Source organism: Castanea sativa, chromosome 1, assembly GCF_040712315.1.
Source record: "Castanea sativa cultivar Marrone di Chiusa Pesio chromosome 1, ASM4071231v1".
NCBI classification, from domain to species: Eukaryota; Viridiplantae; Streptophyta; class Magnoliopsida; order Fagales; family Fagaceae; genus Castanea; species Castanea sativa.
In genome coordinates, this window is record NC_134013.1 from 35,465,564 (window position 1) to 35,490,087 (window position 24,524).

Sequence of the window (24,524 nt, forward strand, 5' to 3'; positions counted from 1 at the left end):
CCAAATAAGTTTAAAGAGTACCTATATCACAAATAAACTTGGGTTTCTACAATATTCAACCAAAAGACTCCAAGAGGTCATCCTCTCCAACTAACTAAAGAACTCCCAGCTAACAATTCAGTTCATGGAAATGTGTTTCTAATTATGATCTAATCAATGTTATATAAATATAAGAATCGTTATACAAATTTATCTAAAATAGATTTGGTTGAATAAGATGGGTCTGTTCTCAAAACTCCTATGGCTTGCTTGTTTAAGTAGGTTTCTATTTCCCATTGCTGAAAGTGACGTTCATTATTACAACTTTGTTGTAAGTGTCAAACAACCCACTGATTTTGTGTTTAAACTTTCTATTTCATGATATAATACTGGTTTCCATTTAATTAATAACTGTAAGTAGAGGCTAATTAAACTTACCACGTGACGAGTTGAGTAGTGAAAATATGAACTTGTCATTTGATCTCATAATTCATAATTCACCATGTGGCAAGTTATGACAATGATTGTGGATTTTTTTGTGTTCCTAACATTTTCCATTAATTGTTCAATAAATCTGTTAAAAAAATCTCCACAACTTGCCCATGTGGCAATTTATAAATAGTGGAAAAAAATTGATTGTCCATAACTCACTATTTGCAAGTTTCCCCACACAAACCAAAAAAAAAAAACCATAATTCATGTTACAGTATAATAATACCGCATTTTTATAGTTATTTAAAATAAGATATATCTTCCTATCAAAAAATAAAATAAAATAGGACATATCTCATAAACTTTTATTTTTTTGTTTGAAAAAGTAGTTAATGTGAAGCTTAAATTAGAACTCATACACCATTTTGTTCTCTATCCGGCCAGAATTATCGCTTGACATCTAGTAAACATTTAACCCACTATCTTTACTTTTGAAGGTTAAGATTTTGTTTCTTTATGTTTTCAGGCTGTCAACAAGAAGTCATCCTCTCCAACTAACCAAAGAACTCCTCTCCAACTAACAAGAAGTCATCCTCTCCAACTAACTAAAGAACTCCCAGCTAACAATTCAGTTCATGGATATGTGTTTCTAATTATGATCTAATCAATGTTATATAAATATAAATCGATATACAAATTTATCTAAAATAGATTTGGGTTGAACAAGATGGGTCTGTTCTCAAAACTCCTATGGCTTGCTTGTTTGAGTAGCTTTCTATTTTGCATGGCTGAAAGCGACGTTCATTATTACGATTTTGTTGTAAGTGTCAAACAACCTACTGATTTTGTGTTTAAACTTTCTATTTCATTATATAATTACGGTCTTATTATTTTTTTTCCCATTTAATTAATAACTGTAAGTAGAGGCTAATTAAACTTATTACGTGACGAGTTGTGAGTAGAGAAAATATGAACTTGTCATTTGACCTCACAATTCACAATTCACCATGTGGCAAGTTATGACAATAATTGTGAATTTTTGTGTGTTCCTAACATTTTCCATTTAATTGTTTAATAAATCTGTCACAAAAATCTCCACAACTTGCCCATGTGGCAATTTATAAATGGTGGAAAAAAAATTGATTGCCCATAACTCACTATTTGCAAGTTTCCCCACACACAAAAAAAAAAAAACCATAATTCATGTTACAGTATAATAATACCGCATTTTTATAGTTATTTAAAATAAGATATATCTTCCTATCAAAAAATAAAATAAAATAGAACATATCTCATAAACTTTTATTTTTTTGTTTGAAAAAGTAATTAATGTGAAGCTTAAATTAGAACTCATACACCATTTTGTTTTCTATCCGGCCAGAATTATCGCTTGACATCTAGTAAACATTTAACCCACTATCTTTACTTTTGAAGGTTAAGATTTTTTTTCTTTGTGTTTTCATGCTGTCAACAAGAAATCATCCTCTCCCACTAACTAAAGAACTCCTTTCCAACTAACAAGAAGTCACCCTCTCCAACTAACTAAAGAACTCCCAGCTAACAAATTTTTTTTTTTTTTTTTAATAGCCCAGCTAACAATTCAGTTCATAGAAATGTGTTTCTATTGATGATTATATAAAGATAAGAATCGTCATACAAATTTATCTAAAATAGATTTGGGTTGAACAAGATGGGTTTGTTCTCAAAACTCCTATGGCTTGCTTGTTTGAGTAAGTTTTTACTTCGCATGGCTGAAAGTGAGGTTCATTATTACGATTTTGTTGTAAGTGTCAAACAACCCACTGGTTTTGTGTTTAAACTTTCTATTGCATGATATAATTTTGGTCTTATTTTTTTTTTCATTTAATTAATAACTGTAAGTAAAAGCTAATTAAACTTATCACGTGTGTAATCTGCGTGTAATCTGCGTCACAACCGACCATTAAACATGCTTTTTAGTTTTGTGCGTAAACTGCGTCACAGCCCACTTGAGCTTCATTTCAAAATTCTTTTTGGATGGAATCTTTTGCTTCTTTTTCAGTGCGTCTCTTATCTCTTTTGCTTCTTTTCAAACTTGCTTTTTAGTTTTGTGTGTAATCTGCGTCACAACCCACCTGAGCTTCATTTTAAAATTCAAACTGTAATGTTTTTTTATATATATATAAAAATAATACTAATAAATTGATGATTATGTCTTTATAGTTTATACCCAAAAAACTGAAATAATAATGATAATAATAATAATAATAATTATTATTATTATTATTATTAATGAAATAGCATTTTAGCTAGCAATTAAGATATTAAATAAAGTATGGGTTTATAATATTAAATATTATTAAGACATTTATTTTGATTGATGAAGATATATATATAGAGCAATAATCTCGAAAATTGTAGTATTAACTGGTACCAAAATATTTTGTTTTTTAAACTAAATCAAAATATCTTCCAGTATGATATTGACTCTCTTAATCTTATGTATTTTTGATAAATCAGATCCAGTTAATTGACAAAGTAAATTATATAAAATACTATATTATTTTCTAAATGCATGTATTGTTTGTAAAAGTTTACATACATAAAAGAAATGAAATCTAGTGGGTTCACATTCTCTTTAGCTCAACTAGTAAAGTCTATTGTTCTTGAATAAAAAAATTTGGAGTTTGAACTCTATCTACACCAAAAATCAATTGGTATTTTAGTATGATAATAAAGTACAATCATTCTGAAATGGACGCTATAAATTGAATATATATATATAAAGAAGTAAGATATATATACTCTTTACTTGATATTTGAATATATAAAAATATTTTACTTGGAGTTATTTTCTAAGGCCTCAAATTATGTGAGTCACCTCTCAATATTTAATATTCATAACGGTTATTATTATTTTGGTTTTCTTTCTTCCTTTCTCCTCTTGCAGCTAAGGGAGCAAAATTTTACAAGGCTGTGCAGCACAAAAAGCATGTTAGTTGTAAATGACAGTTTTCCAGGACCAGTAATTCGTGTTCATAAAGGAGATACTGTATTTGTTAATGTTCATAATGAAGGATATTATGGTGTCACCATTCATTGGTACTCTCTCTCTCTCTCTCTCTCTCTCTCTCTCTCTCTCCTAGCTAATATCCAAGATTTAATTTTGTTATGTCTAGTGTAGGGATAAAAGGCCCAGGAGAATATGTTGGGTTGTGGGCCTTGTCCGAGGACACTTAGTGGTCCGAGGACATATAGACAATAGGGAAGATGTAGGAATTAGAATGCCACGAGCAAATTATAGCCACAAGGGTTATGGAAAATATTCTGAGGAAGAATGCCTCCTCAGCTAAATACAGCAGAGGTAAGAAGGATTAGTCTGCCCTTAAGGACAACACTTCGAAGGGTTCTCCTAGTAAGGATAAATATCAAGGAAACGTAGGACACAGGGAAGCTAAGAAATATCTAAGGAAAAGTTGCTACCACCGCATTGAATGCTCTACAGCTAACCCTCTGGCCACATTAATGTGGAGGTGATGCCTGAACAGTGGTAAGCAGCCTTACAGCTACTACCAAAGACTTCAGGAAGGTGCTGATAGGACAAGTATCAAAGCCAGCAATCTGATCTACACGTGGAGGGCTGAGATGAAGCGAGGAAGAGGAATATAAAGAAAGAAATTACCATTATAAGGGAATCATCAGAGAATTTATAGAAAAACCACTGCACACTCAAGAACTGTAATTGTGTTTAAGTTTAAGAGAAATATATAAGAAGTACTATCCTCGAACCTTGCCGAGGAGGATTTTCTCTGCATAAACCTATTTATTCATGCTTTCAAGTATCATAGAACCTACTGTGATTACGGTCCAACTCATTGGGGTTCAGTTGCTAGCACACCCTCTACAAATTCATTGTTTTGGGCTTTTTGGGCTTAAGTCCACTTCTGGGCTTTGTATTCAAACCTTGCCCCTACAATTAGCGTTGATAATGCGAAGAAAATCAGTAGGCTAGATGCTCCAGACTTGGAAGGACTACTTGCTCTTTCGATGGCCTGGAAAAGAAAGAAAAGCGATCAAAGGTGACTGAGGCTGCCGGCCAAGAACCCTCTGATGGCTAAGTTAGTTTTTCTCTCTATATTTTCGAAGTTCCAACTTTTTGGGAAATATATATCGCATACCTTTGTTTTGTTTAAATGAGCGTTTATATAGTGTTCTAATAGACGGGTATCACACTTGTAACCTCCCCTAGATTCAAGGAGGTGTAAGGATTTAAAGATAACTTCCATAACCGTTTAGGAGTTATATACTTCTCACACAACGGTTACCGAAAGTTATACGTGTAATAAGGAGTTGTAATATTACACTCGAAAATTTTCCTAAGTGTGACAGCCTCGTCCTAGTATCTTCTTGTTGAGCGTACTTAGCTTAGAAATAGGGGTCGTTCCTCTATGGATGAATTTCCTTCAGGACGAGCTTCGCGACTTTCTTAGGACGAGGCATCTCGTTCCCTGGTCATGCGGACCTCGTCCAAGCTCCTTCTTGCTTGGACGAGGTAGTCATAGGTAAGGTTTTCAGGGGTTTTTGCAATACTGGCTGAGTCACGGATGACCTCTATGGACGACTTCACGGTAGGCGCTCTATCGTACCCTATCAAGCGCCATCTGTGGGGACACTTGTGCTTGAGTGAGAACGACATTAAGTCATGAAGGGTTCAGGGCCAAACAGGGAGGAGTCTGTTGGGTCCCAGTTTCTCAACCTTGAGCAAAGGTGGCACCGGGAAGTTAATATCCATACCACACACACTGGTAGGAGCAAGTCCAAGAGTGGAAGCCACATCTCTCATGAGGCAACTACCAGAAGCATGTAGTTGGAGATTGATCGTTTAAGAAGAAGGTTGCGCTAGGAGCAGCGTAGAGGAACTCCTTCAAGTTCCAACCATTCTTCTGATGATGATAATGATCCTAGCTATTGGTACAGGTCAAGGACCCCTCCTAGCAAATCTTTCTCCTGTGACGAGGGATATCGTGATAGGAGGGGGAGGAGAGGTCTGTCACGTAAAGGCTTGGGCAACGATGCCATGAGTAAGGCTCTGAATCAGATCTCCAAGTCACCTTTTACCCAAAGAATTGAAGGAGGGAGGCTTCCCCGGCAGTTTACTCAGCTAATGTTTACCATATAAAATGGTAAGATGGACCCTGTGGAGCACGTAAGTCATTTCAACCAAAGAATGGCTGTTCATTCTAAGAACAAGACTCTAATGTGCAAAGTCTTTTCGTCTAGTTTAGGGCCTGTGGTGATGAGGTGGTTTAATGGCCTGAAGGAGGGATCTATTCACTCTTTTAAGGAGCTTACGAGGGCTTTTGGTTCTCGGTTTGTAACTTGTAGTAGGGTTTCTCGGCCTTTGGACTTCTTGCTGTCTATGGCCATACGAGAAAGAGAAACTTTAAAGACGTACTCTGACTGATACTAGGAGATGTTTAATGAAATTGATGGAGATTTTGATGACGTGGCTGTGAGAACGTTTAAGGTCGGCCTACCTGCCGAGCACGGGTTGAGGAAATCATTGACAGGGAAGCTAGTTAGTAATGTACGTCAACTCATGGATCGCATTGATAAGTATAAGCAGGTCGAGGAGGACCAACAACTGGGTAAGCAAGGCTAAGGTGGTCCCTTAGGATAGGAGGGACTTTAGGTCGAACAAGTATAACAATAATCGTCCTCGGAGGGATTTTTCTGAGCAGTATGGGGCTGCTACTGCTCAGGTGGTTAACAAGGTATTTCGAGAACCAATGCATCAAATTTTAGAAAAAATTAAGAATGAACCATATTTTCAATGGCCAAACAAGATGGGAGGAGATCCAGAGAGGCGTAATTAAAGCCTCCATTGCCAGTACCACAATGAGTAAGGGCATACTACAGAGGACTGTAGAACCTTGTAAAATCACCTAGAACAGTTGGTCCAAGGTGGTAAGTTAAAGCAGTTTTTATATCACCCCAATGAGCAGGGAGGTCAATCAAGCACAAGATCACAAAGAGATGCTTCTTTAAAGCCACCTTTAAGCACAATCAACGTCATTCTTGCCGTCTTGGAAAGGACTGGTTCTCACCCCTCTAGGGTGTTATCTATAGTTCAGCCAACCCTGGGCACTCCTCCCCTAAGCCGAAGAGAAGCAAGGTGGAAGTTCGACCAGCTCTGAGTTTCTCTGACAAGAACAAGGTTGGTACCTTGCAGCCACACGACAATGCATTGGTGGTAACCCTCAAGATAGGGGGATATGATGTGAAGCGAGTGTTGGTTAATCAAAGCAGTGGGGCAGAGATCATATATCCTGATTTGTATAAGGGGCTAAAGCTAAAACCAAATGATTTGACCAGTTATGATTCACCCCTGGTGGGTTTTGATGGGAAGGTGGTTATACCGAAGGGCTAGATCAAATTACCAGTCCAAACAGGCTCATAGGTAGTAGAGGTGAACTTCATTGTTGTGGACGCTTACTCTCCCTACACTGCCATTGTGGCAAGACCGTGGCTACATGCCATGGGAGCTGTCTTTTCCACTTTACACTTGAAAGTGAAATATCCATCCAGTGATCAGGTTGGAGAATTGATTGGGAGCCAGTCTGTGGCTAGACAGTGTTTAGTCTCTACTATTAAACATCAAGCTGAAGGAGGGTCCTTGGAATCTGTAGAGCGTGATTTGTAACAATTAAAGAAGTCTGTGTTATTTGATGGTGTGATAGGGGGGTAGAGTGCGAGGAGCTAGAAAAATTTATTATAGGTAATGATAAAGAGAAGTACTTCCAGGTCGGAGCTCAACTGCCTCTTCAAGAGAAGGAAGAGTTGATAATGTTTCTTAGGAAAAATATTGATATGTTTGCATGGAACGCTTACGAGGCTCCTGGGGTGGATTCGAGCTTCATTTGTCATCATCTGAATGTCAATCCAACCGTCATACCAAAGAAGCAACAATCTCAGCGTCCATCTAAGGAGCATTCCGAAGCTGTCAAAGAAAAGGTGATCAAGCTTAAGTAGGCTGGGGCTATTAAGGAGGTTTTTTATCCTGAATGGTTGGCTAATACAGTGGTAGTGAAGAAGAAGAGTGGAAAATGGCGAGTATGTGTAGACTTTACAGATTTGAACAAAGCTTGCCCCAAAGACCCCTTTCCCATGCCTCGTATAAATCAATTGGTAGATGCCACTGTAGGGCATCCTTAAATGAGTTTTTTAGGATGCTTTCCAAGGGTATCATCAAATACCCTTGGTTTTGGATGATCAAGAGAAAACAACTTTTGTCACTCCTACTGAAAATTATCATTACAAAGTGATGCCCTTTGGTTTGAAGAACGTAGAATCTCCCAAAACCAACATGTTTCTTTTTCTAGTAGAAAATCATTTCTAAGGCACCTACGCAAGGCATCTAATTTACCTTATGCTCTTTTTTTCCTTGAATTTTTTAACTAGAAATTTCTTTATATAATCAATCAAGAAGAGGAAGAGGCTAAAAAACAACAACAACAATAATAACAATGATAATAATAAATGTTCAAGAAGATTCAATAATGATAAATTGAAGCTATTTACAGGCATGGAGTGAAACAACCAAGAAACCCATGGTCTGATGGTCCTGAGTATATCACACAATGTCCAATAGAACCAGGTACAAACTTCACATATGAAGTCATTTTTTCGGATGAGGAAGGAACTCTTTGGTGGCATGCTCATAGTAACTGGACACGATCATCTGTCCACGGTGCCATAGTTATTTATCCCATAGAAGGAACAACAACTCCATACCCGAAGCCAGATGGTGAAGAAATTTTCATACTAGGTATGTCAAGTTTTTATGGATCATTTATCTTGCAAGCAATATGAATTCTTCTCTATGTGAGGGTTTATTAAAGCACTTTTGGTAACCACCTTAATCTAAAAGTATAAGAAATTAGGTTTAAGTTCAAAAATGTTATATTAATCATTTTTTCTTCTCACTGCTATCCAATGTGTGACTTCAATATTTTACCAACCACATCACTCATATAATTAATATTGTAGCTCACATATGAATCTTCTACCAACCCTTATATTTTATTTTATTTTTATTTTTATTCTTCATGGGTGTTACCGCGCTATTCTTAACCTTCGAGAGCATCTTTTCCTTTATTTTTAATCTTTTTATTTTATTTTTATAAATGGCTAGAAATCTCCTAGTCACTACCTGAACCCCTCATCTCCCCCTCAACCCCTAGGTGTATTCTTTAACCTTCGAGCATCTTGATGTTTAGACAATGTTTAACAATTAACTAATGTAATAGTATCTTACAGGGTATTCAGCAAAAAAAAAAAAAGTATCTTACAGGGTAAATTACTATATATTTTGGTCCATAAAATTTAAAACACCTGGCTTTCGTCTTTAAACTATTAAAAATGTTTTACTTTTTATCCATAAAAACTTTTAAAAAAGATTTTTTTTTCATCCCTAAATTATTGAAAAATGTTATTTTCTCATTCTTATTTCTGTTTTGAAACTATTAAAAAAACTATTTACAGAGTTTAAGAATGAAAAATAATTTTTTTAAGTTTAGGGACAAAAAACAAACTTTTGGTAAAGTTTAAGGACCAAAATAGTATTTTATTCAATCATATACTATGAATGTGTGTGTAAATATATATTATATATATTTTGTTGTTACTAATGGATCTATCCTCACCTTAGCAAAATTAAGAAAAGGATTTTTTTTTTTTTTTTTTTAAAAACACTTCTTAATCCACTTATATCGTATACCCAGGATCTTGGTATATTGGAAACATTAACGCCTTGGTACTAGAGGACCTCAAAACTGGTGCATCCGCACCCGAATCAGATTCTTATGTGATCAATGGCCAACCGGGAGATTTCTTACCATGCTCTCAAGGTGAGTAAAAAATAGATGCATTATCGTTTCAAATAAGTATATGTAAAATTGTACACTTTTCTAACAAGGAAAAGGCCCAAAAATTTGTTTTGATTGTTGTTACTCATATGATACAGATTCAACTCATCGTTGGGTGGTTGATTTTGGGAAGACATATCTTGTCCGAGTAATCAATGCTGCTATGAATGCTGACCTCTTCTTTGGAATTGCTAAGCATAATATCACAGTTGTTGGAACGGATGGTAACTATGTAAAACCCATAAACAACGATTTTATAGTGATAAGCCCGGGACAAACCATGAATCTCTTACTAACAGCAAATCAACCTTTGGGCCACTACTACGTTGTCGCTAGACAATATGACACTGACCAGTCGTTTTTTAACGGGTTTGATGACACAAATGCTACAGCAATTCTCATGTATAATGGCAACTATACTGCCCCAGATGTTCCACTCTTTCCTAGCAACCTTCCTGCCTATACGGACAATAATGCTGCATATAAATTTATTGCTCGCCTACGGAGCTTAGCAAGCAAAGACCACCCAGTAAATGTCCCATTAAATATAACTACAAAAATGTTTATCACAATTTCTATGAACTATCTTCCCTGTCCAAATGCATCTTGTGCGGGTATAGATGGAAATATGATAGCAACTAGCTTAAGCAACATGAGTTTTGTGAACCCCAGTACTGATGTATTGCTTGCCTATTATAGGTACTCCCATTTTTACTTTTTCCCTTTGAGGATTATCATTTGATTCTTTTTTTTCTATTTTGTAAATACTTATTATTGATCATAACACAGTTTCTAAATATGAAGCAGGAACTTGCCTGGCATTTATTCCACAGATTTTCCAAATTGGCCAGAATCTTTCTTTAACTTCACTTCAGACGATTTGCCATTAAACACTACAATACCAACTCAAGGGACCAGGGTTAAGGTGTTAAATTACAATGAAGAGGTGGAGATAACTTTTCAAGGGACTTCCGTATTGAAAATACCACAAAATCATCCAATGCACATGCATGGGTATAGCTTTTATGTGGTTGGATCAGGTTTTGGAAATTTTAATAATGAGACAGACCCCAAAAACTTTAACTTGGTTGATCCACCTGAAGTAAATACTGTTGAAGTGCCAAAGGCTGGATGGGTTACCATCAGATTCAAAGCAAATAATCCTGGTAAGGTTTTTTAAATTTCTTTCTTTTTTTTTTGGGAAAAAAAAAGAAAAGAAAAGATTTACAGTTATTTAGGCTTGTACTAGAACTCCGCCTAGCGGCTCTAACTCTAGAACTTGTGTTTGGCTCTCACCTAGGCCAAATTCGGCACAAACTGTTAGAAAATATGGCTAAATAAACAAGTTTTGATTCAACAATACAAACCCTAAAAATTTAGCAATGACAAAAATAAATAGATAGAGTTAGAAAAATCTCACAAACTATAGAATCACGCAAAATGCGTTGTCTTTAAAGGTTAATTCATACCACCCGGAGTAGAACTCGGTGTGAATGGCTCTCTTAGCCGAACAACCCCCAAGATTAGACTATAGTAATTTCTTCAAGTTGATCACACACTCAATCAAGAAGAACTAGGAACAACTTTACTTGCCTTTCCTTTTCTTAAAAAAATTGAAGTTAAAAAGTGCAGCAAAGAAAAAAAAAACAGAGGGATACGGCTGGAGAAGAAGAGAGAAATTATGTGTGTTGAAAAGTATGATTTTTTAGGGTTTTAAGCTAATGAGGTGAGGGCTGCTGGGCTGTGCAGCCAATGGGCTGCACATTAAATGCCCCAACGGGCAGAATAAGATTGGGCTAAGGAAAAAGGAAAAAAAATGAATGAGGCCCAAGAGAGATAGAGACAAGTCTAAGTTCAACCCTTAGCCCAACTCTAACCCTTAACCCATTTCTTTCAATCTACCATTCAAGGTGCTATGGTTTATAAACCTATATGAGAGCTCACCTCTAACCAATGTGGGATACAAGCATAAATTAAGAGTTTGAAACACACTCACTCCAACACAAACATTTACCAAAATCGCACAGTTTTACTTTGTATATATTATTTGAAATTATAGTATATACACAATAGTAAAATAAAGTGATAAAGGCAATACAACAATAAAGAGAATGTCAATGGTCATATATAAGTCCTACTGGCATCCCTCTCATGTGGAATTTAAATCCAGAGATTTAATTCCCTTACTTACACTAGTAAACACGTCTCATTTGATGAGGTTTGAATTCAAGATCGAGTTGAATCCTCTTTCTTACACTTAACTGAATAGGGAAAAAAGAAGAAGAAGGAGAATATGACTTCAATTTCATTTAAAAATAATGGAAAACTCAATTATAATATTTGACTTTTTCAACGAAGAATATTGTTACAATTAGGCTTCTAATAAAAGAACATTAAGTTTCATTTTCATAAATGATTGCGTTGAAATATATTAAGAAATAATTAATTTGTCTAGTTTTTGTCTTGCTAATATATTTTTAATATTCAATAGATGAAGGTTGAAAATTCATGTATTAATAGAATTTTGATTTTTAGTATATTTCTTATTTTTGAATGATAAACATGTTTTAGTTTATGCTTTGATCCTTAAAGATTAACCTTGATTTTTCCTTGCTTGAATCTTACATAAATACTACACTAACATGGGATGATTTGTAATAGGTGTATGGTTTTGGCATTGTCATTTTGAACGACATCTTGATTGGGGCATGAACACTGTAATGATAGTGAAAAATGGTGGCACACCCGAGACAAGCATCCGCCCACCCCCAACTTATATGCCTCCATGTAGACCACTTTCACTCGCTTGGCCTAAGGACTTCGATGATTCTCAAGAAGTCAAGAAGCTGTATGAAAGAAAATAATGTCAGGTATTATTTGAATAACCTATTTGGTTAGACTTTACTCTATTTTAAAATATATGATTTCACAATAAAGTAACATATTTCTCTATAGGTAGAATTTCTCTTTATAGGGGTAGTCTAATATATTGGACATTTATTAATTCAACTTAGTATTGTTGAGAAATGAAAACAAAGTAAAAGAGTTTTTCTTAAGAATTAATTCAACTTAAATTTTGTAATAAGAGTAAAAGAGTTCTTTCAACACCAATAGTCTTGTGGCTGTTTGTAATTAGTTAGTTCTTCTTATGTGGAGAATATGGATTTGAATCCTTCTTACCTACATGTTGAAATGGAGAAAAAATAAAATAAAATCTTCACGTGTATATATATAAAATCCGCTAAAAAATTTTAGGAATTGTACTTTCTTTAAGTCTCTTTTATAATAAAAGCATGATTTTGTCACACTGTCAATTCATGAAATGGAACCTTAAAATTGTTGGTCCTAAACGGGCATGGCATTCTTGTTAAGGAGGTGAGCACAAACTACAACCTTTTGTCTACAAAGAGAATGAAATTATGTCTAAATGAAAATGAGGGTCTTAGTATTCATAGTCAAACTTGCACCACTTAGGAATAGACACATTTGTATGAACATATACGTCAACCCAAAGATTTGTAACCTTACCCAACAATTGATTTCTCTCTACCAAAAAACATATTGCATTTATGAAGTAAAGCCATTTACCTAGTGGGGTTATTGCATGTGTGAGAGTGCGCCATATTATAGTATAAACATCGATCAACATGTATTATGTTTCCTATAATTTTGCCTCGTGTCAACCCTCATTTATGATACATAAAGGTCAACAACAATGTGTGAACCTAGCTAATTTGTGTACACATTTTTGTCACCTCACACTAATTGTACCCTTCGTCATATACTACTTTTGTAGCATACTTCAGATGACTTCAATTCACTATCTTTTGTGTGAAGGACAATAATCTAGGGATTACTCTCGCAATTAGGGGCCTACCCCATACCCCTACTGCTATCGATGACTTCAACTGTACACACTAGACCACATGTTGACCTTTGATGAAATTTTCATTTTGTACTTCTTCTAGGCCATGATTTATGAGGGGCTTTCCACTATGACGAGCTCAATTATACTATGTTGCATTAATGGCCTTCACACACGTGAATCAATATGTTCCCATGTCACCATATGTTCATATGCTTGAATACTTAGGTGTGCTCCTATTCTAGGATCTTCACATTTTTATATGTTTAGGGTCTGTTTGGTAGCTATGTTCAAGTATTAGTATTCAAAATGATATGAAAACTGTGATTTAAAAAGTGTTATGATAATACATGTTTAAAGTACTCATAATGCAAAAAAAAAAAAAATGTGTTTAGTACAATGTTTCAAATAACATATTTCAAAATGTGAAAAAAAATATTTGTGTGCTTGATTTGTGTATGTGTTTTTTTTTTTAAAGAGATAATTGTATAATAAAAGAATACTATTTTATTTAAGGAGAAAAAAAAAAGGGACAAAGGGGTGGGCTTTGTGGAAGAAAAAGAAAGAAAGAAAAAAGAGGAAGGTAGACAGAGTTTGGTCTTATCAATGGGCTCCATGATTTTCAACTTATTTACAAAAAGACCATCCAACAACGTTGCTTGAAAATTAAAAATTTGGGCAGTTTGGTATGGGATTTTGAACAACAATTTTCAGTTTTTAAACAATATTATACGTATTGTCACATACTTTTTAACCCACACATATTTCCAAAATACAAACAACATTACTAGAGCAATATTACCAAACGGACCCATTTGATAAGTTTTCATAACACATATTTTGAACATCTTAATTTGAGAATTTTAACCCAAACACCCATAATAAAACACCGTTACCAAGCACTTTAATTTTTTGGTCCACAATTTTTAGTGTTTGAACATTACTACCAAACGGGCCATTGGTTGCTCATGCTCACATGTTTGGGGTGTTTGGATGTGAACATGGAAGGGTTTGGTATCCCAAATAAGAAAGAGTCTGGAATCTACCAAAAAAATAAAGAGTAAAAAGTATGAATTTTTATTAAATTGAATCTAATTTTTTTTTTTAAACGTTTATAGACTTGGAGGCCTATTTAAAGACTTCCTAAAAAATTGACAGACAAAAAATATATCCTAAAATAAATTCTAATTAGTACCTTATCATAATAGGAACCTAATTTGACCTAAAAAACATTAAAAGCACCTAAAATCGAGAAAATAAATAGCCTAAATATAAAGTAATGAAAATTACATTAAAAAATTACCAAAATTAAATTACAAAAACTAAATAGTAGATTTTGTCATATATCATTGTGGTAAGCCTAACCCAATAATCTTTAAATGATAGGCCATTAAATAAAAAGAAATGTTATGTTCACAATATATCCACAACATTTTTACAACAAATCTTAGGCAGATAGTTGTTACTGGTTATTATTGTTGGGGCAAAAAAGTAATCTTAGTGTTAGGTTCAAATTTGAACCTATAACAACTAACCACCTATGATTTGTTGTAAAATTGTTGTAAAAATGTTGTGGACGTAGCACATCTCATCTTTAAATGATAAGCCATTAAATAAAAAGAAGTGTTATGTTCACAATATTTTCACAACATTTTTCTTAAATTAATAAATAGTGTTTATTACACACACCCAGTAACACATAAACTTGTGTGTAAATTTTTTTCTAACTTAGTTTAAACGTTTTAAATTGATATAATGATGACTTTAAGCCATGATTTTAGCATTTATTCTAAATCAGGTACTGTTAAATTATCCAGCCATTTTGACTAGACTTATATAGTATTTATTTTAAGAGAAATGATATGTCCACAACATTTTTACAACAAATCCTAAGTGGCAAGTTGTTACTGGTTGTTATTGTTGGGACAAAAAAGTAATCTTAGTATTAAATTCAAATTTGAACCTATAACAACTAACTACCTATGATTTGTTGTAAAATTATTGTAAAAATGTTATGGACGTAGCACCTCTCTTATTTTAAATCAAATACTGTTAAATTATCCAGCCATTTAGCATCTTCTTTTGATTAGTTGAACCACAGGTCGTTTACCCAAAAAAATATTATGCTAAACTTGTCCTTTAGAAGCTGTGAAGAGTTTAGTAAAACAAACCGTTGTGCTTTTCTTCTTCCCATCGCTAGCCTTCTACTTTCTTCTTTGACCAATATGGTGTCTGTTGTTACAGGACAGTGTCACAAATGTTGGACATATAAAAAACTTTTCTACTCCCATTGTTTTTGAAGCCCAACTATGTGTTTGGATTAAGCCCAAGCCCACAACATAATAAGTCAGCCAGCACGTGGAAACCTAGCTGAAACAAATCCCCTAATAAAAGAAATGACCTTGGGCAGCTTTTTTTTTTTTTTTTTTACAAGATAGAAATTCTACTTTACTCTAGTCTAAGTGTATATACGTGTGAAACTCCTTCCTAGAAACTTGAAACCCGACACTTGCCCCCCACATCCTACAAACATTTATACTTATAAAGTGACCATTGCACCAAGAGTGTGCAGTAATAACCTTGAACAGCTCAAGTATCAAAGAAATGAAATCCAACAAATTCATCCTCTATTAGCAAGGTCTCCATAAGCTTCCATTTTATTTCTTTCCTTACTCACTCTCTTCTCTCTTGAAAAATTTAAAGAGTTTCAAACATTCAGAAAAACTACCGTTTTTTTAATTGGGGTTCTTTCCATAGAGAGCAGATTGCAAATCAAGCCACCCAATTGCATAAATCTAGCTTTTTCCTACTCTAGAGTCTACACACGTGGGTTCTTATATTGTAAAAATTCTTCCTTTTTTTTTTTTTTTTGACAGAAAGCGGTATATATTGTATTGTAAAAATTCTGATCAAACATCTTACGACAAATTTAAACTCTATTTGTGATTGCACATAAACAAAGTTGCCGTTGTATCTAGAGAATGACTATTTGAGCTATTTGCACCAAAGGTCATAATAGTGGGGGCAAAATCACTTTTTAAGGACAACGAATTCAATTCCATGCCTAGGCTCAATAGATTGATAAGTTTCTATTTCTCATTGTATCTGATTTACACTTTAGCTAATTAATTTATGCAATCAAACTATTTTTTCAAGAATCTTAAGAAGCTATTTCTGCTCTTAATAATTAACAAAATATTTGTTGTTCTGGATATGTCAAAACTTGATCCTTTTGATGGAAATCACTATAAGATGTGGTCTTTAAGTATGCCATTTATTTGGAAGCAATCCACATTATGTTTTGTTTGATGATTGTGTCCATACTGATATGGCTGAGCTTGCACGTTTTGCATCTGCTTTGGTTTATGAGAAAGATAACGCAAATGTAATGGTCATATTTTGCAATATTAGTCAAACTCTTATTTTGGTATTTATTGATTTTATAAGTTTGCAAAAAAAAATTTGGGAAGCTTTAAAAAGGAAATATTCAATTGAAGATGCTGGAACTAAGAAATATGTGGTGGGTATATTTCTAGATTATAAGATGGGTGATGACAAACCCATCACGGAACAAGTCCATGGGTACTAGGATATTTTTCTTGAAATTTTTTCTGAATGAATGGTCATTAATGATGCATTCCAAGCTTTTATTGAAAACCTGCCACCCTCATAGAATGTGACTAGGCTAATTAATTCTCTTCTAAGGTCAATTTGACTGAACAAAAACCTGAAATTTTTGAAATTTTTCAAAAATATGCTCATGGGAAATGACCTAACAAGAACCACTATGGGATTGATGATATTGAATAATCTTAGCCTTTTATTATGAAAAAGAGGTGAGAATTAAAGAACTCTACAATATAGAATTCTCTAAAAAAAGTCTACAAGATCCATATTTACATGGGTATAGGATAGAAAATAAAATGTATAAAATGGGTCTCGATCTCAGAAAGGTCAAGTATAAAGTTGATTCTTAGATCTCTTTCTATTGCTATGTGTGTGGTAGTGGGATGAATTTTGGTCGAGTGTAGGGCACTAGGGGATTAATACCATGACATCATCATTTCGGATGTATTTTAATATCTAATTATAGATGTTTGGAACTCCCTTTGAAAGAAAATAAACTCTGTTCTTAAATTTGCTCATTTGCTACACAGTGCAACTGCCTAAACTTCTAAGTACTTGACTATAATCCCACTGATTTAAAATGGTTTGTTTAGGATTAACAAACCATATTATCTTGTAAGTGGGTTTAAAATTTCATGTTCAAATAAGACCATTTGATCCTACTTTGCGAAATTTCCAAGAATAATCTGTAGTGCTGGCTATAGTAGAGCTTTGGTGCAGGTAGTAATTAAAAATCTAAAAGTAAATTCTATATGTTGAGTCTGAAAGCCTAAGATGGTTAGACCAAAATCTGAGGCTTTAATTTCAATCAAGTTTCACGTCATTTGGCTGAGTACTATAATAGTATTGATTTTTTATTTCAAACCTTAAATCTGTCATAACAAATTTAAGTTTGGCAAAATACATAAATTCTAATAATTGTCAAGAATTGATTTTGAGCTGGAATTTTTGTCGTAAAATTTAGACATAAATTAGTACATCTCAGTAAAAATTTGACTATATTTTAATAACTGTAAAGTGTAAACAGGTCAAATGAATTTTATAAAAGGACTGATCTGCAGACAATCAAGTGATCAACTTAAAGAGGACTTGAAAATATCAGTACTATATCGAATTATGTTGATTGGTTGGAGTAGTAATTTTGTGTCCGTATTTTTACACATGCAAACTACTTGATTGAAGTTTATTATGCCTTGGGTTTGTTGTTTAGTATGTAAAGTAAAGGCATAAGCCTCGCTATCTCTGCTTTTAATATTTCATGATTCATGAATAATGTGTGTGATATAGCTTTGTTAAATGTATACTCTTTGAAGTAGTGCATCTGATGTATGTAATTTTTTTTATGGGAACACCTTAATTTAGATGGGTTAGGAATTTCTTGAGTTACATATGCTTTTAAGGTTGGGAGTTTTATGTTTGATTTTCCTTTAGATTTGTGAACTAAGTGTAATAACTAATAAGATTTATTTTTTGTTTTGGAATTACAAGAACCCAAGTTTGAGCTCGTTAAGATTCAAGCTCTCGTTTCTTCTGCTTTCAGGTACATGAATTGCTTATGAGCTTTTGGTCAGTCATGACACATTTTGAAAAGCTTATGTTGCATTATAACATTTTAATAAATGAACGTTATATACAGTGTTGTTTTATGCAATTATATTAGTAAACGTGATATGTTCAATTTTAAATAGACATGTTATGAAAAAGGAGGAGTTTGAGAAATATTATTTTTTATTGATAAGTTTTATGGTATGTTTGGACTTTCTCTTGTCAAAAAAAAAAAAAAAAGTCTTGAAATTCCAAGGAATGTTTGGCGCCTTCTAATTCCATGGAAAGTTATACTCATCAATAATTATGTTTCTTGTTATAATAAAAGACATTATTAATCATTTAATTGTAAATAGTGTGTTTTATCATCTTTGGAACACAAATAGATTGACAGATTAGTACATCTGAGAGAGATAGTGTAGATCTGTGAGCATGATTTTCTCCTTCCAGGTGGGAGAAGTTTCTCCATTTAGATGCTTGGACCAATTTCTGACAATCGCTTAGTATAAGGATCAATTTATAGCCAAGACTTGTAGCTTTAAGTAACACCTCCACAATAGCTTCCTGAATAGCAGTATGAACTGATATAGCTGCACAACTTGCTCTACCAGTGAATATGATGTTTCCCTTCAGAATGGTAGCTTCATAGGCATATCCACTTCGGTTGGGCTTTTTTCTTCTGACTCTAGCAACTTTGATGATCAGCTGCCAGTTACTCCCATTACCACAACTCAGAGCTTGATGATCTTTGGCTCTGTCACGATCTTGGTATTTGGAGAAAGCATCTTGGTACCTGCAAGTCAAACACTGAGCTGTTAGAATAATTTCCATTGGGTTGGGATTTATACCTTCATGAACCACTTTATTTCTATAATTCCAAATTGTCGTCCACAAGAGGATGAATAAAGATTGAATGTAGAACATCATCTCTTGGTCAAGTTGTTTGAATCATTGGAAAATAGTCTCAATCCAACATTCAAAAGTTACATCATTTAAGTCAGAAGTATGGACAGCCAAAGGGGATCCAAGCCACACAGCTCTAGCAAACGGGCAATAAAGAAGGAGATGAGATATAGATTCATCCTCATTCTCACATAAGGGACAGATACTTGGAGTTGGTATTCCCCTATTTTTTAAGATTAGTTTCACAAGGAGATTGTCATGTAGAATCTTCCACACAAAGGTAATGATTTTCACGGGGAGTTTCACAGGGAGTTTCAATGGGATAACTTAAGATTTCCTTACATGTAGTGAAGGGATATAAAGCTCTGACCAGATCAACGTTCCAAGATTGTGAACTAGTATCTATTAAGTTAGCCACTGAGCCAGATTCTAAATTGTGTCTTGCCAGGTTCTGTGTTTGGCAAGGGTACCAAGCTGGATGAGTGAAAGAAATTTCTTTACCATTTCCTATCATCCACATGCCTTCTTTAAGGCTGATATTTCTCCTATCAATGATGTTCCTCTAGATCCAGGAATGATGAGGTTTAGGAAGGCATATTCTTGTATAGAGTTTCTTTGGAAGTATTTTGCCTTAAAAGTCTTGGCTAGGAGGTTTTGAGATCTGTGGCCAATTCTCCAATATTTTTTGGCCAACATTGCTTGGTTCATGAGACTGAATTTTTTGAGCCCTAGTCCTCCTTTTCTTTTAGGTCTGAAAATAGTATCTCAATTTATGAGGTGCAGTTTTCTAACTCTTAAATCATGACCCCAGCAAAAGGCTCTAGTTATGGCCTATGAAGCACGGGTGCGTTTCGGGATTCGGGTGCGGGTGCGGGAGCGAGTGCAGGACTCGGCAATTTTTGAAAAAGTAGGGTGCGGGTGCGGCGGGGTGCGGCGATTAAAAAATTATTAAAAATATTTTTATTTATATTTTTAATATATTGTTAAACATACTTTTTTCACATTATATAAATATATACCAAATTTAAGAGCAATAGTAAATAATAACTAGAATACAGAGAATGGGAGAGAGCCTAGCTGAAGAGTGAAGGCAGAGAGTGGGAGAGAGGCGCAAGAAAAATGAAGAGGGAGAGGGCTGGGTCTTGGGTTTCGGCCGATATCGGTAGATTTCGGCAGATTTCGACCGATATCGGTAGATTTCGGCAGATTTCGGCCGATATCGACAAATTTCTGCCGGTATCGGCCGATACCGGCAAATCGATACGAACCGATTCGGGCCGAATCAGCCCAATTTCGCGCGCGTTGGCCCGAATCGGCGCTGTATCGGCGCAAATCACGCCGAAAAAATTGTTTTTTTAATGCCCGACGCGGCACGGACTCGCAGGCAGCGGCATCGCCTACGCGTCCCCGCGTCGGACGCGGGTGCGGCAGCCCAAACGCCGCACCCGTGCTTCCCAGGTTATGGCATCCATTTATTTGCAGATTGTTTTAGGAACTCTTATGCAAGAGAAGGTGTAAAGAGGCATTGCCTGAAGGACTGATGAGATGAGGATTGTTCTGCCTGCTTGTGATAGCAGTTTTGCTTTCCAACCCTATAGTTTGGATTGGAGCCTATCTACCAGGACTTGAAAATCAGCCACTCTTTTCCCCCTAAGCCTGAAATTTTTAAACCAAGGTATTTGCTTGGAGTTTGGACTAGATTTACTAGAAGGGTTTGGGCAAGAAAATCTTGGTCCTCTCTAGGCATATTAGAGGAACAATAGAGATCAGATTTTGAAAAATTACTTTGCCCTGAAATTGAGCAATACCAATCAACAACTTTCTACAAATTGGACAAAGAATGCCTATCATTTTGAAAAAACAAGAGTGAGTCATCAGCAAATAGAAGGTGGATGAAAGATCACCCATTTCTCCCAATTTGGACACCCTTAATTTTTTTGAGGTTCTCAGCTTTCAATAGTGAAAGTGATAGGATGTTTGAACACAACAGGAAAAGGTAAGAGGATAAGGGATCTACTTTTCTAACTCCTCTAGAAGGTATAAAGGATTTAGAAGTACTACCATTAGTGACTAAAGTACAGTTATAACACATTCCATAATCCAATTCACCCATTTTGAACTAAATCTCATGGATAAAAGAACAGCTTTCAAGAAATTCTAAACAACTCTATCATATCCTTCGCTCATATCTATTTTTAAGGCACCAAAAGATTTTTTCCTGTCCCTTTTTTTGCGCAGAGAATCAAAGATCTCATGCGCAATAAGAATATTATCCATAATATTCCTCTCTTTGATGAAAGCATTTTGGAAGGGGGTCATGAGGTTGTCCATAAACAGTTTTACTCTGTCGACAAGTATCCTAGATATGACGTTATACACCACATTGCATAGACTAATGGGACGGAAGTGTGTAACATCCTCAGGGAATGACACTTTAGGGATAAGAGTGATATATGCATCATTAAGGGATTTTAGAAAAGAATGTGAGTGGAAAAAAAAAATTTACACCATATTTTATAATGAATCTAATATTGTTTCCTGATTTCCTATGAATGGTATTATAAATAAAAAAAATCTTTAAAGAAACGTGTTATATGATGTCAAATGATGGAAATATAATTGTGATGACTGATGAGTTGTTCATGATTTCTCAAGAATGAGGTTTTCTCATAAGTTATTAAGAAATTTTCTTTAAGATTTTAATGTTCTTATAAGCAAAGTGTCTTATTTAATGTAACGAAATATATTTGTAAGGAAAATATGGAAGTTATTTTCTTGGGTTGCATAAAGATTAGACTATGAAGTTCATAAACAATTTTTTAAGAATGCTCAAAGAAGTTAACCTTGAAGCATATCCACATGTTGGTTTACATTCATTTATACATTCTTACTAAATTCTCATGCCACCTAACACTTTCTGAGTTTTGCTAGCTCACCAATTTTATTTTATTTTAATCAATGAACAGGTCTTATCTGTTGAAGGAGCAGCAAGAACCTTAATCGAGTTTTGTAAGAGTTGGGTTTTTGTTTCAAATAATATCGTGTTCTCTTTTGGCAGTTTTACGCTTAATTATTTCGAGAGTTTGTATTTAAGAATCTTTTTTATTTTATTACACTTATATGTCACAACCAAAACTACATTTAAGAATCTATTATCCAGTGTTTGGAGTCTTTTATGTAGTCATATATTTTATTTTGTGAACTTGTGGTATTTAAATAATGGGAAATGCTAACAGATGCCCTTAGGGCAATAATTAACAATCTATTTAAAGAAATTTTTTATGAGAAAAAAAAACAATTAATGTTTTGATAGCTTTTTTTATTTCCCATAAAAGTAATATTAAAACTTTTCTAAAATAAATTATTAATAATTGCCCTAAAGGCACTCATTAGCATGACCCATAATTTATGGCTTATGTTACCAATAGCGGGGACAAATCTAGCCTTAGGCTAGGGGAAATATTTATATGGTATTCATAAATATTATTAGAATTTTTCTCTTAAGAAAAATTCTTTGATGGAAAAACAAATATTAGAATGACACGTTAGTTGTTTGCTTATTTGGGAGTCTTGGTACTCGGGAGTCAATATTAAATGATTTATTTATTTATTTTATTTCTCATTATAAAATTATTGTAAATTTGAGCACTATAATTGATTAAATTTTCTATGTTACGGTAAATTCTCTATTACAAGAATTAATTATTAATTTAGGGAATATATAGTAGAGTTACTTCTTCTTACAGTTTTGATCCTAAAGAGTTAGGAGACACATGAATTTTTTTTTTTTTAAATTGTTGATGTAGTGAGTGATTATTGGGAAGTAAAAAAGTGATGTCAGTAATGAATCTAAATGAGAATCAATAAAAATTTGTCTCATCAATAATCTTATATTTGCATATGTAACATCACTAATTTTTTGTCTAAATTCTCTCAGGGTGCCGGCTCAATGGTATAAGCCATTAATGCGGTCGCCTAAGGCCCAAGTAAAAAAAAAGGCCCCTAAATTTTAACTTAATTAAGCCGACATATTAACCAATAAATTAATTAATTTTTTTATCAAATGAAAACAAACAAAAAATGTTACATCCACAACATTTTTCACAACATTTTCACAACAAATCCTAAATAGCAGCTTTAGTAGGTTGTTACAGGATGTTATTGATAACCAAAAAAAAAAATTAGTGGTGGGTTCAAATAGAAAACAAGAAGCAACTTAATATCCAAGATTTGTTGTGAAAAATATTGTGAATGTAGCATTTCTCAAAAAAAAAAAGTGCTACATATTTCACAATAGTTGAGTTAGCAAACTTTTACTAGTTCTCATCTAGGTCCACCACTAACATCACTATTTTACTTACCACTATCAATCAACCACATCAACAAATGTAAAAAGTTTTGTCAAATTTTGTGTGTTTAAAAAAAAAAATCACGTGGTTCATGTTAATTAGTAGTAATTTTGCATATAAGACAAGATAATCAATTTTCACCTTAAGCCCCCAAATGTATCAAGCCGCCCCCATTCTCTCATCCTCTCTCTATGTCCCTACAAAAAATTTAGTACCACAAATTTGACCACATTTTTTGCCATAATTGTCTTATGTAACTTATTATGAGTGATGAAAAAAAAGTAATGAGTTCGTGTAATGAAAGTGATAGGCAATCAATTATTATCTATAACATAGAATAAATCATGTCTTTCACCAACTTCTTGCACCTCTCTCTCTCTCCAACACTTTTTTTGTGTGTAAAATCTCTCTCTCTCTCTCCCCGCTCTTCTTATTCTTCTTCTCTGTCTTTTTCTCAATCAGTCTCTCTCTTGTGTCAATCGATGGAGCCAATCTATTGGCTGTTAGCTCAATTTCTTCTTCTTCTTCTCTCTTATCAGTCTTCTTTGACTCTTATGCATGAAAGTCAATACTAAATCGATACCGGCACACTAGAAAAATATACCATACTAGCCATTAACTGGAACGAGTACTCCTCCAAAACGTACTGGAAAAAATACCGGGTTGTATCGGCCTATTTTAGCTGTATCAACCTATATCAGTCTGTATTGGCTGGGATTGGCATTTCAACCAGTACAATTAAAAAATAAATTATTAAAAAACATTTTATTTAGTCTAATATATTGGTTAATGTACTAAAGCTAATATGTAGGCTTATAAAATATATGGATTTTAAATTTTATGTTGATAAACATAAAAATAAATAAATTCATACTTACATAAATAATATAAATATAAATAAATATATATGTATATATA

The 24,524-nt window shown here is 34.0% G+C and overlaps 1 protein-coding gene across 2 annotated transcripts; it reads left to right on the top strand.

The window, feature by feature from the left end:
* The first annotated feature begins 1,998 nt into the window (after nucleotides 1-1,998).
* LOC142614123 (laccase-15-like) lies at nucleotides 1,999-22,441 on the top strand. 2 transcript variants are annotated; one of them, XR_012840366.1, is made up of 9 exons: nucleotides 1,999-2,194; nucleotides 3,341-3,492; nucleotides 7,974-8,218; nucleotides 9,174-9,299; nucleotides 9,416-10,016; nucleotides 10,125-10,483; nucleotides 11,979-12,187; nucleotides 18,298-18,349; nucleotides 22,224-22,441. XR_012840366.1 is itself a non-coding variant. In XM_075786673.1 (8 exons), the coding sequence occupies exons 1-7, from the start codon at nucleotides 2,102-2,104 to the stop codon at nucleotides 12,179-12,181; spliced, it is 1,779 nt and encodes a 592-aa protein (XP_075642788.1). In that variant the 5' UTR covers nucleotides 2,035-2,101; the 3' UTR covers nucleotides 12,182-12,187; nucleotides 22,224-22,441. The 2 variants fall into 2 exon arrangements, 1 of the variants encoding a protein (XP_075642788.1); XM_075786673.1 differs by lacking the exon at nucleotides 18,298-18,349 and having other exon boundaries at nucleotides 2,035-2,194.
* Nucleotides 22,442-24,524: the final 2,083 nt, after the last annotated feature.